Source organism: Cricetulus griseus, assembly GCF_003668045.3.
Source record: "Cricetulus griseus strain 17A/GY chromosome 1 unlocalized genomic scaffold, alternate assembly CriGri-PICRH-1.0 chr1_0, whole genome shotgun sequence".
NCBI lineage: Eukaryota > Metazoa > Chordata > Mammalia > Rodentia > Cricetidae > Cricetulus > Cricetulus griseus.
Genome location: NW_023276806.1, coordinates 174086099 through 174103005, shown reverse-complemented (window position 1 = coordinate 174103005; position 16907 = coordinate 174086099). Strand labels below are relative to the sequence as shown.

Below are 16907 nucleotides of genomic sequence, written 5' to 3'. Positions count from 1 at the left end.
TTCCCACTTACAGTTTGGCTCATGTGAGTATCTGATCATACCACCTTCAAAAGGGATATGAGATGCTTATCTGAATTCTAGCACATGGGAGACTAAGGCAGGGGGACCAAGAGTCCCAGTCCCCCTGGATAACAGAGCAAGACCCATCTCACCAAAGTAATTAGAATAAAATACTCAAAGCCTCATGCTCTACGAACTAAGCTAGCCAGACAAAGTAAAATACTTCTCACAGGTGAAATTTAAGAGATAATTAATTCTTCTTCCTAGCATGACTATAATTTTAAAGCATTAAATGTGCTTGGAACCATATTTCTTAGAACTCATAGTTGAAAAAACTCCATCATATAACAAACAAGTGGCCAAACTCATTGAGTGGTTTTGGGTGCTATTCAGATTATTTGGGCATTTGATTTGAATATGTCAACATATCACAAAATGTGACACCTTTACATTCATAACTATATTTGGAAACGTTGGCTTGCTGTTTGCTCACATTTTAGAGTGTACTAAACACTCTCTGGCCAGTAGAGATGTATCTGATTGAATTTATAACGCCTCACAGCATAGAGGCGTAAACAAAAATGAACTCAGTCCCACATCCAGGCACACACTCTAAGCAGCTTCCACCTTTAAGTACACACCCAAGGTGTACTGCTTCTCTGTTGGGGTGATTTGCACTCTGTTTGATTTTCTACCTCATGCAATCAAGGTTCTGTGCAGGAGCAGCTACTCACACACCCCCTCCACCCTGGAAGCTCTCATAACTAGAGAGTTATAAGTCAGATGTTATTTGAAGGCTTTCTTGTCAGTTGACACAGCCCATTTGAACCTCAGGAGGGCTGATTTCAAGAGAACACATACTGATAAGTTGCTGTCCAACCACAAAGCCTTTCACTACTCCCTGGATGCTTGGGATGCCTCTGTATTTGTAGGATGCTCTAATTGTCTGGCTCCTTCCCCTCCGAGTGGCCACATGCTTGCATCTACCATGTCAGTCTCCCACATTCCCGGGGATTGCTGCTCAGTGGTTGGCTGTTCTCTTATAACTTGCCTTCATGATGCCTTTTCTTTTACCTTGATTCGGCCAATGCAGAAAAGCCGCTCTTCACCCGGGATGCATCCCAGTTGAAGGGAACATTCCTCAGCACCACCCTCAAGAAGAGCAACATGGGCTTTGGATTCACCATCATTGGTGGCGATGAGCCAGACGAGTTTCTACAGGTGAAAAGTGTGATCCCAGATGGGCCCGCAGCACAGGATGGCAAAATGGAGACAGGTAAGCTCCCCGGAACCTGGGAATCGGCCCTGTGACGACTCTTTTCTGTAAACAAAATGTGATGATTCCTTTGTGGTTTTAATCCGAAAGTCAAAGGTCGCTTTGGTTTGGAAAAATAGCAAGTCATGTGTTCCCTACTTTAGATTTTTGAGCTGAAATCACTTATAAAGAGCTTGGAGGATTGATTTCCGTCTCACATGTCATTTCTGCCAGCTCTGTTCACTGGTCCAACAGATTCTTGAAACGGCCCTCTTCCAAGTTACTGCACACTCCTTCTTAGGGATAAAATCAACATCTCACATTTTGCTGACATATTCAGCCACTGATATTTTAAAGCCTGTATTAATCCTTCAATATTCACATGCTAAATTGTTCAGTTTAGATGTTTAAGTGTGCGTTCACATCTCATAGAGAAAAATTTAAAAATGACATTACTTTTTATATGTACCTATACAATGCTTTAATGTATTTTTCCTAGTCATTATCAGTTAATTTTCATATGTAATTACTTAGATGTCTATCTAAATTACAACTGAAATTGATTTCACATGGAAATAGAGAACCAGATTGTTAAGGACAGAAAAAAGAAAAAAATATAGATAGTCCCCAGAGTAGGACAAAGTAATGGAGTGGATCTGAGTTCACATTCTGATTTGTGAGTCTCTTACCTGGCCCATGACTTCTAAGGAGCTCTAGAATTTACAAATAGTAACTTCTTTATGTGGGAAAAAAATTAATTAAATTTGATCATCTGTTTATAAAATACTGATTCAAAATTTTTGCAGTGTTATTTTTAAATCCCTTTAGACCGTATTGAAAGTACTGTAATTATACCTGCAAAGAAATGTAGTCTGTCACCATTTTTGCATTTTTTTCACACTGATTCAATTAATGGTCTCGACTTTCTGAATGAATCCTGTTTGAGACCCACAAGTTAGAGAATTATGTTGGACATAGTGGTACCACTGCTGTGATTAAAAATTTATGAACCAATGGTTTCCATGAGTCCAAAAAGTATTTGTATGTGGAGAGAAAACAAAAATCAAGGTCTTCATTTGAAATTGCTTATTTTTAAAGTTCCCGAAGCTTTGTAATTATTTGTTAACTCCTTTATACCTGTCACTTCTCAAGACTCCTATGTGAATGTGTATTTCAGCACCACTCACTAGCAGGGAATAATGTGTGTGATACATACTGGGTCTCCTTAAAGATGTCATACCTTCACACCAATTTTAAAACATCAAGACTTGAGTGTGGGCCCTAGTAGGTCAAGCACACTGCATATAGGCAACCACACTTGGATATATGGCCATACACCCAAGAGAACATAGACAGCCCACATTGGATTTGATGGCTTTTGGCTTTCTTTTTAAGGGTGGAAAGGTAAGTGGGGTGTATCTGGGAGGAGTTGGCAGAGAAGGGTGATGTGATGAAATACCCTGTGTGTGTGTATTTAAAAAAAAAAAAAAAAAAAAAAAACCTTTTGAGCTTCAAAACTCATCACATTTTGAAAACACAATTGTTTTTTAAAACATATGTGGATGTAATTTTCTACAAGAGTTAATGTCCAGCTGCACAGCTTATCTAGAGAGGTTTATAAGGCATCCCCACTTCCATGCTGCCCTCTAAACACCATAAACACTATAACTCAGTTAAAAATGCTCTTACATTCTGCAGTTAGGACAAAACCAAGTTATGGGATTCATATTGTTTTAACAGAGAAAGATCCCTGGGGCTCTTGAACTTCTGCAAAATATTTGATAGATCCATTTTTTCCCAAGATAAAGGACCTAATTACTTTTCTATGATCTATCCCAAAATTCATGTTTCAAAATTAGAAAGACTTCCTCTGGAAAGCAGAAAACAAACACAAACATTCGGACAGCAAGTCTTTTGCTTCTCCTCCTTGATTCTCTCATTCAACTGCAAAGTTAAAGCTTTGCTTAGAATTTTGCACATTTTGTTCATTTAAGGCAACCAAAACTCAGCTCCTAACAGAGAGGAAAGAACCAGAGACCTAAGTCTACCTGTGTTTCCTAATTAGTCTGCTCTTCATGCATTGAAGAGATCCCTCTCCAGCCTCTCCCTCTGGTCATTGCAATGCAACAGGGTTACCAAGATGGGAATAACAATAACAGGACCTCATTTCCAGGTAGCTTACATGTAGAAGGGGCTGCAGACACAACGACAAGCTACTCGAACACAGTGTGGTGAGGCTTCAATACCACTAATGTTGGAACAATATCAGCAGAGTGGGGAAATAAATAACAAAAATTTAGAAAAGAGCATGCTGCATAATTTTATTGGACCTTGAGAGGGATGGTAATTTTTTGTATTAGAATTTAATTAAATAAAATACAATGCCTTTTAAATACTCAAATATATATTCACATCTAATTAAAGGATCATTTAAACATACATTTCTACAAAACTGAACAAGTTATGATAGAAAGAATTGCTCTCTAGTTCATCAAATATTTACTGAAGATCTGTGTATTCCAAACATTCTGCTAAAGTAGAAAGACAAATGTTTCTATCCCCACAAAATTTGCAATATAAACAGGAACAATGAGTGATATGTTGGTGGATGTTTATATCAATGACAATAAAAATAAATAATGAAATGGTACAGAGGGAGAAGGTGTGAACTTTGGAAGCAGAAGCTCTCCTGATGCTCTGAGAAATCCTCACATGATGATGGTTTTAGATGATGAATGATGTTTGTTGGCTGTGCAAGTGAGGAGATCTGTTGGAAGACACGCATATGCAAAAGTCTTGGGAGAGACTGAGACAGGTTTGCAAGGTCTCGGTGTATGTTAATGCTTCTGCTTGGTGAAGTACAGTAACAACTGAGAAAGATTAAAAAGACTTAACAGTATGCGCCAAAGAACTATAGACAGTCGTATATCCTAAAGTTCTAAAAGATCGTAGGCATGCATTTATCTTTACCTTCACTACTCTGGAATAAATTTTCAACCAATTAAGCACAGAGCCTTACTCTGTTGTTTGCAAACTTGTGTATCTGTAGATCTAGCATACTGCTGGGTAAGCAACAGGTATTCATTTTGACTTATTTTACTCTTGGAAACTGAACCCAGGGCATAGTGTGTGCTATGCAGGTGCTGTCTGCAGCAGAAGGTGTAAGTAATGGATGGATGGATGGATGGATGGATGGATGGATGGATGGATGGATGATGTTATAAGTGAAGAAGTGACATTTGAATTTTGAATACCTATTTTGTTAAAGAGCCTAACCGAGTCATATCTTCTACATGGCATATCGTAAACAAGTATATTTGAGACCAAATTATTATATATTAAATACTCTTTTAAAATAAAAAATACACTTTAGAGATTAGAGAAAAATCACTGATGTTTAAAATGAATGCTCTCATTTGATGTTGAAATACATGGAAATAGTTTAATCAACATTTTTAGCTTCTGTTTACTACTAGTTTAGGAAAACATGTCAGTAGCTTGTGTAGACACATGTAGCATGGTAAATAAGAGACCTAGAGACTGATATTGGGGTTCAAGCTTCAAGCTTCAGGTCACAGAAACAAAACAGCCAAGCCAATAGATTTTACCTCTTCCCAGATGAAATGGCAATCCTGTCTCCACAAATCCTCAGAGGCAAAGAAGGCTCTCAACAAGCCTCAGACCGCTGCCTCTTCTCAACGTAGCTAAAAGACTTAATCTCAGAATGCCACACTATCCTTGGTGTGGCTGGAGAATGAATTCTAGCTCTGAGACCCTGTTCCTGTCTTAAATACCTTTCCTGAGTCCTGGGATTAAAGGTGTGTATCACCACTGCCTGATCTCTATATCATAAAGCTGACTTTGCTTTCTGAATTCTCAGGCTTTGATAAATCATAAAAAATACATCACCACAATTCCCCTTTTTTGTCTAATGCAAAAAGAAGAAGGCTACAACTAACATAAGAAAAACTATATGCAATGAGTACAATAAGTCTATACAATATACAGGCAATAAGGACATGTAGTTGTCCCAACCTGCAACCTAGAGCAAGAAGTCCAGGGAGGGGAATGGGGACAAGAGACTCGAGAGAATGATCACAAGACAGGATTCTGATCAAGTGGCAAATTTTATTTTTTCCAGGCTAGCTTATATAGTCAGCAGTATGGAGTAAAGGGGAGGGGGAGAAGAGGCCAAGAGCCAGGTGTTAGTTTAAGCAGGATGTTAGAAAACTATAGAAGGAAGATGTTGGCAGGGTAAAAAGTTCATGGGTGGTGGGGAGAGGGAGGGTTACCTAGGTAAGTGGTGGGGAGAGGGAGGGTTGCCTAGGTAAGTGGGCTTGTGGTTGGAACAAAGGATTGAAGTCCGGATCATGTTGTTCCTTCTGGGTGCTCATGCTTCTAGAAGCCATTTATAATCAAAAGACAGTTCTATAACCCTGTGGCTTGCCAAATTTGGCCTAAAGGTTCATGCCAAGCTGTGTGGCTCCCAACAAGTACATCCACAATCTCTAATCCATTTGCATTTGACAAATTCAGAAAAAAATACTTCATTATCTACCCTATCTTAGTGAGTCCAAAGTCTTGTACCAAATTTACTTTCTATTCTAATTTGTATCATCAACTTATCTTTTAATGTCTCTCAACCCTTTACACTTTACATTTTTTTAGAGAGTTTCCTTTCTGAATCTGATAAACAAGGAAAACTATAACTAACTAGCAAGTGACTTCTAAAACATGTGAGAAATGACAAAACACAGTTGGCTGCCTGAACAGTCACCTAAGATTCTTCTGCAACATTGGGGCATCTATCTGTTGTGCTCACCAAGAGAGGGACCCCAAAGTTCCAAGGAGCCATGACACCCAAATGCAAGTACAAAAATGGGGCCCCAACCCTGTCAGCAGAGCTGAAGCGCCGAACCACAAATGTAAGGTGCTTTTAAAGAGCAAAAGTGGAAGTCAAAAAACGGGGAAGGGAGACGTGAGACTCATGATCTAATGTCTCAAAGTTTCATGCAAAGTTGCAAAGTTATATAAGGTTATGCAAAGTTATACAAGGTTATCACAAGATAATAGGTATTAAGCAAAAAAAGCTACATCTGTCATTTGTTTTAGGTGGGGGCTGATTAACACCTCCTGTGGTCTGGGGATTTATATCTGGCAGATCTGGAAGCCATCCAGTTCCTAGTTTTTTAGAGACACTGGGCCAGGGGCTATTGTCTACACAGTCGGTGATGTGCTGACATTTTCTCTTCTTTTCTTAGAACTGCCTCCTGTCTCATAGTCAGAAGTTTTTTTGCTTAGTTAGGGTATTATTAATTTCTTTATTACTTTATCTTCGGCCTATAGGCCTAATATCTCTGACAGACTTTTCTGTAAAGAAGGATTATCTGAAGGGCTGTCTTACTTTGTCTTGGCAATGTTTGCCATCACTCTTTTTGATGTCCTGTTTGTCCAATTTGGATAGCATACTTTCAGCAGTCAAGGCAAGGGCATTTTCTTGCTCAGTGGTTACTTTTGCCACAAAGAAAGTAAACCCTGTGTGGAGTTTCTCCAATGCCCATCATCTTCTCTGAAGTAGACTGGTGCTGCCAGGAGCAGACATGTCTCATTGTCATGAAAAATACCTATGTTATTAAAACATTTTTAAATACCATATTGGATAGACCTCTGAAGTGTTTAAAGATGACCTGTCTATCTAAAATATATTTGTTTGACTTTGAAAACATACCTAATGTGATTACAAGTTCGATTGTAATAGGTGACTAACTCCTCACCTACATTCCCTTCTTATATTATGTAGTTGATAATAATAACTTTCAAGAACTAGAAATTTGCATTATATTGATAAATGAGCTGATTAGGTAAAATACCTTAAACAAGATTTGAAACATATGTACAATATGTCTTAACAAATTAATCTCAAATTTGTATCAATATACAATATTTATATACAATATCCACAAGTCGAATCCAAAATATTTAAAACTAGTAGTTGCTTTTTTAAAAGTGGATTCAATAATCTACCTTTTTATCTTATCATATTTATATCTTCCCTTTTTTTCTTTTCAGAGTAGATTCAATAATCTATGCTTTTTATCCTATCATATCTCTATCCCCTCCCATTTTTTTCAAAACAAAAACCTTGAATCTAATTCCCTTTGTTCAATTTTCTTCCTGACCATAACCAACATTTTGTAACCAATTCCCCTAAACAATGACAAATATCCATAACCCAATGAGTGACCAAAAACTACCCACCCTCACCTCTTGGGAATGTGGGTGTTATGTTCTTAAATGTACTTCCTGCTGTCTGGGAGTGATGGCATCTTTAGGGGATCCTGAAAAAAATGTTTTAACTGTTAAGCTGTGTATCATTTTTGTTCAGTCTCTGCATAATGGGAAAGTGCACGGCATCTCAAGTCCTGGATGTGAGGTTGAATCATCTCAGCTGGCTACCTTGAAATTGTTCTGAGCAAGGTCTGTGAGACTGGATCATCAAACCTGGATATCTCAAAATTGTTCTGAACAGTTTGTAGTTCAAAGTTGATCTTTAGTTGGTATTGTTCAGCTTAACGATATTATTATAATCCTGGTGAAATTGTTGTGAGGTTCAATCTTCTTTTTTGTTTGTTTTGTTTTATTTTTTGAGACAGTGTTCCTCTATTTTAACACTCCTAGCTGTCCTGAAATTCACTTTGTACATCAGGTTGGCCTCAAACTCACTGAGCTTCACCTGAGTCTGCCTTCCAAGTTGGGGTTTTAAAGGTGTGTGCATGTGCCCTCCACTCAGCTTGGATTTCTTCTTCTTCTTGGAGACTTCAGAGATCACATTATGTCAGATTATTTCTTTTCTTGGTAATTTTTTCCAGGTAGTTCTCTCTTCTTCTTTGGTTCCTCTTTGTCCAAAGGTCTTTAAATTATTCATGATGCTTGTTTTTATTTTCCTGAGAAGACAAAAAAAAAAGCAAAAAATAAAACAAAACTCCCCAACCCTAACTTTGGGGAGGTTCCTAATCTAGTCTTTATCAATTTTGATTTATGGCTTATCCTGAAATTTTTGTTTGAGCTCCTAAATCACTTCTATCATCCAGAACAGTATGTTTTCTTTTAATAAGCATTAGGTTATTTAATTGTTCTGGAAAGGAATTTCATTCATGGTGGCAGGAAATAAATGAACCAGTTTTGGCATAAGGGACTTTCCAGAGGTCCCTCAAGCAGGTCCTGAAGGCAAAGTATTACCTTGATAATCCCTTGTTGACCTACATTCCTTTGTCTAACGCCTGCCTTTGCTATACCTTCTGCATAATCCAAAAGGAAGGCACATTCTGTTTGATTAGATTTATAAAAAGAATTGTTTTTTATAAATGCCCTGTTTACAATCCCTTTTCAGGTGGCCTTCTCTGCCACAATTAAAACATTTAACATTTCGATTTTTCTTTAAACCTCTTGAAATCACCTCTCCTTTCCATGTATCATCATCATGGTCTTGAGCTTCAATATCAATTGTATCTCAGATCCAATCCTTGCTTTTAAAGGCCTAATTATCCTTTCTGCATTGGGCATTAGAACTTCAAAAGCCAGAGTTTCAGTTTTTCTTGCTTCTGAATCTGATATCATTCTACTTACTGCTGATGACATTCTTTGTAAGAAATCTGTGACTGCTTCCTTTGAGCCCTGAATGAGTTTTGTAAATGATTCAATTTTCTTTCCTGCTTCCCCAATTTTGTCCCAAGCATTCAAAGCTGCTGCACCACATAAACCCAAGTGTGATCATCATATAGACATTGCCTTTCTAAAGTAGCATAATCTCCTTCTCCAAGAATTTGATCTTGGGAGATATCCATACCTCTTGCTTTAGCCTTTTGTTCAATATTCTTAGCCTCTTCTCTGAACCAGGAAGCCCAGGAAGCAATTGTGGGCCAGGCTCTAGGACAGCTTTAGTCAAATCTACCCAATCTACAGGATAACCCTATTACAAAGAGACCATGTGTTTATCATCTGCTTCACAAATGGTGAATTTCCTTAAATCTAACATTGTCACAGGCTTCCAAGTAGCTCTTATAGAAGAACCTCTTCCATTTGGCACTTCCTGTAAGGTTACTGGATATATTAAAGATGGTTCTCTTAAGACCTTTTTAACCTGAAAATGCAGTGTTGAACTTGTTTTTCCATGTAATTCCTTAGTCTGGGTTTTAATATCTCTATAATCTGTTTTAATAAGTTTTCTAAGGCCTGCTTAGCACTCCTATCAACCAAACATTTTAGATAAAAACCAAGAATTATCAATTATTAACAACATGTCAATCCCAGTTAAGTTGATTATCCCTTCATGTAATTGTTCAATTTTTAAACCACCCATTATGTAATCATATGCAGACCCAACTCTCACCATTTTAACAATGATTTCCATTTTTTAGTGTGAGGAAAAAAAATCTTTCTTATTTAACTAATCCCTTCCTTTGAGAATTTCCAGTGAACTGTGAAGCATAGCTTGTCTGAATTGGAGAACCAGCTTGTGGTTGTGAGCTGAGAGTGTCAGCCTGAGGAGAGGGGCTCTAGGAAAAGCCTGGAAGCTTTTGTGGCAGCTGAAGACTGTTTAAAAAGCTATGACTGAAAAATCCCACACTTACTCAAGGATTTGAGGAGAAAACCTAGCTGATCATGCAGGAACTCAGGCATGAGGGACTCAGGCTGGAGTCCTCCCTGCAGCTCAGGCCTGAGCCTGGGCCAATGGCCTCAAAGAGGCTTTTTTTTTTTCCAACGGGTACTTTAATGTTGATCGACAATTATAACAGGAAAATTAAAAGACCCAGAGACTGATATCAGGGTTCAAGATTCAAGCTGAAGATCAGAGAAGCAAAACAGCCAAGCCAATAGATTTTACTTCTACCCAGTTGAAATGGCAATCCTGTCTCCACAAATCCTAAGAGGCAAAGAAGGCTTTCAACAAACCTCAGACTGCTTCCTCTCCTCAGCATGGCTAAAAGACTCAATCTCAGAATGTTGCCCTATCCTCAGTGTGGCCGGAGAATGAATGCCAGCTCTGAGATCCTGTTCCTGTCTTAAATAACTCTCCTGAGTCCTGGGATTAAAGGTGTGTGCCACCACTGCCTGATCTCTATATCGTAAGGCTGACTTTGCTTTCTGAATCCTCAGGCAAGTTTTAATAAATCATTAATAATATATAACCACAGACACAAGAAAAACAATTATATGAAATGTTTCCCTAGAGTTTTGTACCATAGCAAAAATGGTGAGCAGGGGATTCTTTCTCAGTTGTCAGTGACTTCTAGGAAGGAGTAGAAGACAGGCAAAAAATGAGAGTAGCACCCCTATGGCTGCCTTTTGTCAACTGAGCCAGTTCCCAGTGGTTCCATGATTTCCCAGAAAGTTTCATCACCTTGTGTGATGCTCAAGAACCACCTAATACTGACTATTAGGTAGTCTACACGTTCTGGAAATCAGGGGTACCACGGACCCTGCTAATATCCTTTAAGTATTTCAGTATCTTTGCTGCCTAAGAAAGCACTCTTTAAAGTATTCTGAAAATCAGATTTGATGTAACGTAACTCATAGAGGCCACAGAGTCTGAAAGGTTTTTTGCTACCACCTTCTGTTGAAAAGCGTTGTGGCCCCACCCTAGGCTAATGTTTGAACCAGTGCTCTAGCGTGTAAGAGGGAGGAATACTGGCTTATCCATGACGTTCTCCTAAAGACCAAGTAGGAGTTGTGAAGTCACAACATTAGTTTTAATTGGCTCTTTTTTTTTTACAATTTTTTTCTGTTTTATTAATAAGATCACAAAGGATAAGCGTGCTAGCATTCCTTAGTCCATGGCACTTCTTCATTTGAGTAGATCAGCAGTATAATTGCTGCTCAGTGTCTGTGTTTACAAAAGTAGGGTACCCAACTAGTTCCTTTCGTAAGGTGTGTGAGCGTGTGAGTGTGAGTGTGTGTGTGTGTGTATGTGTGTGTGTGTGTGTGTGAGTGTGTGTGTGTGAGTGTGTGTTTCTGAGTGTTGTTATACATATTGTGTAGATGCACATTTCAGAAAGTTGACATCGAAATGCCTTCTCTGTCATGCTCCACCCCTCCCCTTTTTCTTTCAAGTCAAGGTCTCTCACTGACCCTGGTTCTCACTGTTTCATCTAAACCAGCTAGCCTACTAGTCCCAAGGATCCTCTTGTCTACACTTCCCAACACTGAGGTCACAGGTGCACACTGCTATATTTGGCTCCATAGATGGGTTGAGAATCTTCACTCTAGTCTCATCCTTGGGCAGCAAGCCGTTTACCCCAATGAACCAACCACACAATATGCTTGGTAAGTTTTTTTAAAATGTGGCTTATGTCCACAGTCCTGCTAATTTCAGATTCCAAGAAATGGTATTTGGAATGTATATTTACATCCCTATAATTTTGTCCAAGCAATATATTCACAAACTGAAAAAGTAGCATGAAAATGTTTACAGTGAACAGAATATTTCTTTACCTACCCCTCCCCATCCTCCAGGCCTATATCCAAGATACAGCTAATTAGTTTCAGGCATGTCCACCCTTCTGATGCTGCAATACAACATTATCAGCTACAAAATTTGTATTTGAGAACCTGCAATTGAATTACTAAAAAAAAAAAAAAAAAATAGAAGAAACTCTCAAGTTTTAAGTAGATTTGCAATTTTGTATTGGGTTATCCTTAGCTACAAGGCTTATGAGCTGATCTCTGGTCATGCCTCTCAGATGTCTCTCTCAGTGACTAACTTCACACACAATTATCTTAATAATTCAGACATGAATCATGTTAATGTCATTGAGGAGGAAATAGTGCTTTGCTCTCTTACACCAAATCTGGTCTCAGATGATTTTCTTAGTGATTTTACTACTAATTTTTATGTTGTCATATGTGTCTATGCTGGTTCATTGAGCTCATTAACATACCATCAATATGACTTCTGTCACACAAAGTTTCACATTGTTGTTGGGCAGTGGAGGCACATGCCTTTAACTCCACCACTCAGGAGGCAGGGGCAGGCAGAACTTTTGTGAGTTCAAGTCCAGCCTGGTCCACAAAGGGAGATCCAGGACAGCCAGAGCTGCACAAAAAAACCCTATCTCAGGGACAGGTGTGAGGCAGGGTTCCAAGTTGCCTTTTTCCTTTGTTGCAATGGCTTTCTTTAAATTTCCTCACTCTTCAGAACTGAAGAGATGAGCTGAAGAGATGATAAGAGATCATGTTTAAGAGTATTTGTTGTAAGCATGGACCCTGAGTTTGGATGGCCAATACTAATGTATCCAGGCATGGCTGCATGTGACTGACCCCAGACATTTTGTGGGGACAGAAGCAGGCAGATCCCAAAACTTTATTGGCAAAGCAACCAAATCAAAGGAACAGTCTTCAGCTCAGTGAGAGACCTTGCCTCCAATCAGTGAGTTGGAGAGCAATAGAGGCAAACACACCATATCCTGCCTAAGCCTTCTCATGCATGTCTATTGGTAAATACACTTGCAAATCTCTCTCTCTCTCTCTCTCTCTCTCTCTCTCTCTCTCTCTCTCTCTCTCTCTCTCTCTCTCCACACACACACACACACACACACACACACACACACGTCCTCTGCAGGATCCATTTGGATAGAAAGAAGAAGCAGTTTTCCTGTCTTCCCATGTAGACGAGTTCTACAGCTGACACAACTTTCCATTATGTCTCTCCTTTGTGTAGTCCACTGTCTTCCACAGTACTGTTTTCCTCATTTGTGGGCCCTATGTGTCATTTCTTTAAAGCACAGTTCTCGTGTGTCCTATGAACCCAGTAGTTCATATTTGAAAGTGACCTTTTTTGTTTTTTTGTTTGTTTGTTTGTTTTTTTAAAGTGTCCATAGCTTTATTGGTTTATTCCCAGGTCTTCTGTTGGGTTTGTCTACTGGTTTGTTTTTTTATGGCAGCACCAGACTTCTTTACCACTATAGCTCTATAGTATAATTTGAGTATTGTGACGCATTAGTTGTGTTATTTCTCCTTAGAGTTGCTTTGTGGTTCCATATGATTCTTGGGCTGTTTTTTCTACTTCTGTGAAGTGTAATAATAGGATTCTGAGGAATAAATTAACTTTAGTAATATAGCAGTTTCCACTATATTAATTCTACCAAGTAAAGAGCATGAAGAGTCTGTCTTCTTTGATTTCCTTTTTCAGTGACTTGAGATTTTCACTGCGGAGGTCTTTCACTTCCTTTTTAAGTTTATCCATAAGTACATTATTGGTTTTGTTCTGAGCTATTTTAATGAGATAGTTTTCCTAATTTATTTATCTGTGAGTTCATTATTGGTATACATGAAAGCTACTGAAAGTTCTTTGGATTTTGAAGATTTAATTTTCTATAGGGTTATACAGCAGGAGTAGAATATGGAATTATAGTCTGATTTCTAGTGTGTGTGTGTGTGTGTGTGTGTGTGTGTGTGTGTGTGTGTGTGTGTTCAAGTGCTTGTCTGTATGCATATGGAGGCCAGGATCAACATCAGGCATCCTCTATTGCTTCTCTACCTTATTTTTCAAAACAACACTGAACCCAGACTTCACTACTTCAGCAAGAGTGAATGTACCCCAAGCCCAAGGGATCCTCCTGTCTTCATATCCCCACAGTAAGAGTATAGGCATGTGCTGCCACACTCCACATCTTACATGGGTTCTGGAAGATCCAGATGGAAGTCCTCATGCTTTACCAACTAGTTAATCTCCACAGCCTCTCTGAGATTTTTCTTTGGTTTTCTTCTGAGACCCCCTCCCTTTCTGGCTTGGGATATATGGTAGAGGTTCTGCATGCAGACATAAAGCAAAAAAGACCCTCTATAAATATTTATCATGTGTTTTATAGTCCCTGACCAATGGGGGCATCTGAGGACCAACTGAGACTCTATCTTGTCCACATTTTTCTACACATGAAGAGAACATTAGAACAAGAGTTAGCAGAGTCTTCTTAGATGAGTCAAATAGTAAATCACAACTGTTCAACTTTGCCATGAAGAAAGTAGCCCTAGATAACATATTAACAAATGGGTATGTTCATTTGTTCACTACTATGCAGTGTTCCAATAAAACTTTATTTACAAGTATAGGCAACAGTGGGTTTTGCTAATATCTGCTCTATAATGTATCTTCTGAAGCTAGAATCTATCAGCTGCCACACTTTTGGCATTCTATACTCTACAATTTGCTGGTTATCTTTTCTTATAATTGCTTCTATCAGGTTCCCTTCATTGCTGTGGGTTGTTAATATTAAGATGTTTTTTTAAAGAGGGTGTAGTTGTGTGGTTCATCCTGTCACCTTGAGCTACAAGTCTTATAACCTGAAATACAGTACCCACTGGGTTCTGAAGACCCCCTTTCTCACATGTTAAACAGTGTATAGTATCTCTAGCCTCTCCTCCTCCTCCCCTCTCTGCTCTCTATGTATTTTATGTTAAGAATTGCTTTGAAGGAGTATTTATGAATAGTTTGCCCCAAAAGACTAACTTTTGATGTCAAGTATAAGGACATTTGCCCCATAGGAAAAAATAATCCTTAGGTTTATCTTTTATATTAGACATGTAAACAAGTTTCCAGAAGTCAGTCTGGGACATTGAATTGTGAGAGATTTCTCACTCTTTGGGAGATTGAGCACCATTTGAGAAAGCTCCATCCACGGCTGTATTCCCTGAAATCATATTTACCCCATCTGCTTGTGGAGCAATGACTAATGATAGGCCTTCCATGCTGTGGAAGGGTTACTTCCCATCTCCTTACTACTGCGCATTCAGTATTGGTATCATCCAACAAATGATGACCCAATGGCTTCCTTTACCCTCTCTAATGTTCCTTGGTTCTGTTGCTGTAAATTATACCCTCTTTAGCCATTTTAGTTCCTTTGCAGTTACATATAATTCCATAATTGCTAATTGAATATTCTGCAAGAAGACATGAGAAGGGCTAAGAAGTGTTTAAAGTATTTTATACAACTTACTTTCTCACTAACTCCTGATGAGCTTGCACTCACAGCAGGCTCCTTTTGAGATTTAGACACACACTTTGCTTCTCTCTTCTCATCTTTGCTTTCTTCTTTCTTACAGATCAACTACCTTATGGGGGAGTTTATTGTGTCAGCCAGAGTTTATCATCACTCACCTCCATATCTGTTCCTATGCAGGTTGTTTAAATTGGTTAGGGGATTTTATCACTTTTTTCAATTGACAGAAGCAAATGAATTAATCAAAGCTGTATTTTTTCTGTTCTTTTAAAGCACCTTTTAATTTTCTGTTGCTGCATTACAAATTGTGTCAAACTCAGTGATCTAAGGCAATAGTCCGTTAATTGCCCATGATTCTTCTCACACTCCTGGAAGCACCTGGTGCTTCTCTTTCCTGTCAGGTCAGGATACACCTAAATGTGACCATGTGGAAGCCACACTCTCAACCTGAGGGGTGAGTCATCCAAGGTGGCTTGTTCCCATATTAGTGGCGCTGCTGGAATTGTCACAGTGCCTGAGATCTAGCCAGGCATCTCATTCCACGTGGTCTCAAACAAAGGCTCACTTGATCATTTTATGTGGTCACTTAGAGTTCCCCAACAGACAGGGGAAATCTGCCATGCCTCTTCAAGCCTAGAGCGGTACAGCATGGGAGTCCACTTTATCCTCTTGACTAGAGAGTCACAAGTCAGCCTACATTCAGGGGGAAGTATACAAGCTTCACTGTTGATTGGAAAGGGGGCAATAAAGTATAGTCATTTTTATATGCTCAGTCTCTTTCCAGTGACAAGTTGTCTGGTTGCTCAAACTCTCCTGAAAAAACTGCTCCTGCGTCCATGGGAACTCATGTTTCTTTCTCACTATTGTCCCTGGAACAGAAGTCAAATCATTTTTTCTTCCACTTCTCTGTACAGCTAATGAGATATTATAAGTGCTTACTTAAATCTCTCTCTTCTTAGATTTATTTATCTACTATGGATAAAGGAAGCTGATACAGTTCTTTAATAACTTATTTGAGAATTGCACACATGAGTGGTGTATTTGCATCATTTCCACCCCTCCCACTCACCCTACTAAGTCCTCCCATGGCCCCTCTTCTTCCTTACTGGGTCTGTGTGTGTGTGTGTGTGTATATGTGTGTGTGTATGAGTGTGTCTGTGTGTGTGTGTGTGTGTGTGTGTGTGTGTGTGTGTGTGAGAGAGAGAGAGAGAGAGAGAGAGAGAGAGAGAACATATGAACACAGCCCATGGAGTCCACACACAGGTATATGTGTCTAAGAATGACAACTTGGGTTTAGATAACTTATTTCTTGAGAAGAATGATATTCTCTCTCTTTCTCACCAGTAAGCACCTATAATTCCTCATCAGTAGGGGGCAGCTTGTAAAATCTCTCCCATTCATGCTATTATGTTCACTGGTGTCATCGTTCTTCAGGTCTTGTTTAGACTTAACCATGTTGTTGAGATTTCCTGGCTTCCCTGACATATACAAAAGACACTATCTTGAAACAGATGGACTGATCCTCTTGATCTTACAGTCTTTCCACCCCTTCTTCTGTTATATTTCCTGAGTTTTGTGCCAAGCCATATGAGGTTATGTTGTAGATGTATCTACTGGGTTTGACACCTCAGTCATTTTGACCATTATGGATTTCTGTG

At 38.9% G+C, this 16907-nt stretch overlaps 1 protein-coding gene across 1 annotated transcript in view; it reads left to right on the top strand.

The window, feature by feature from the left end:
- The window catches only part of Magi2 (membrane associated guanylate kinase, WW and PDZ domain containing 2), a 1367305-nt gene that overhangs the window by 1076479 nt on the left and 273919 nt on the right, over nucleotides 1–16907 (top strand). Inside the window, 1 exon segment of the mRNA XM_027393460.2 lies at nucleotides 1094–1276. Within this exon segment, the coding sequence (XP_027249261.1) occupies nucleotides 1094–1276 (183 nt within the window).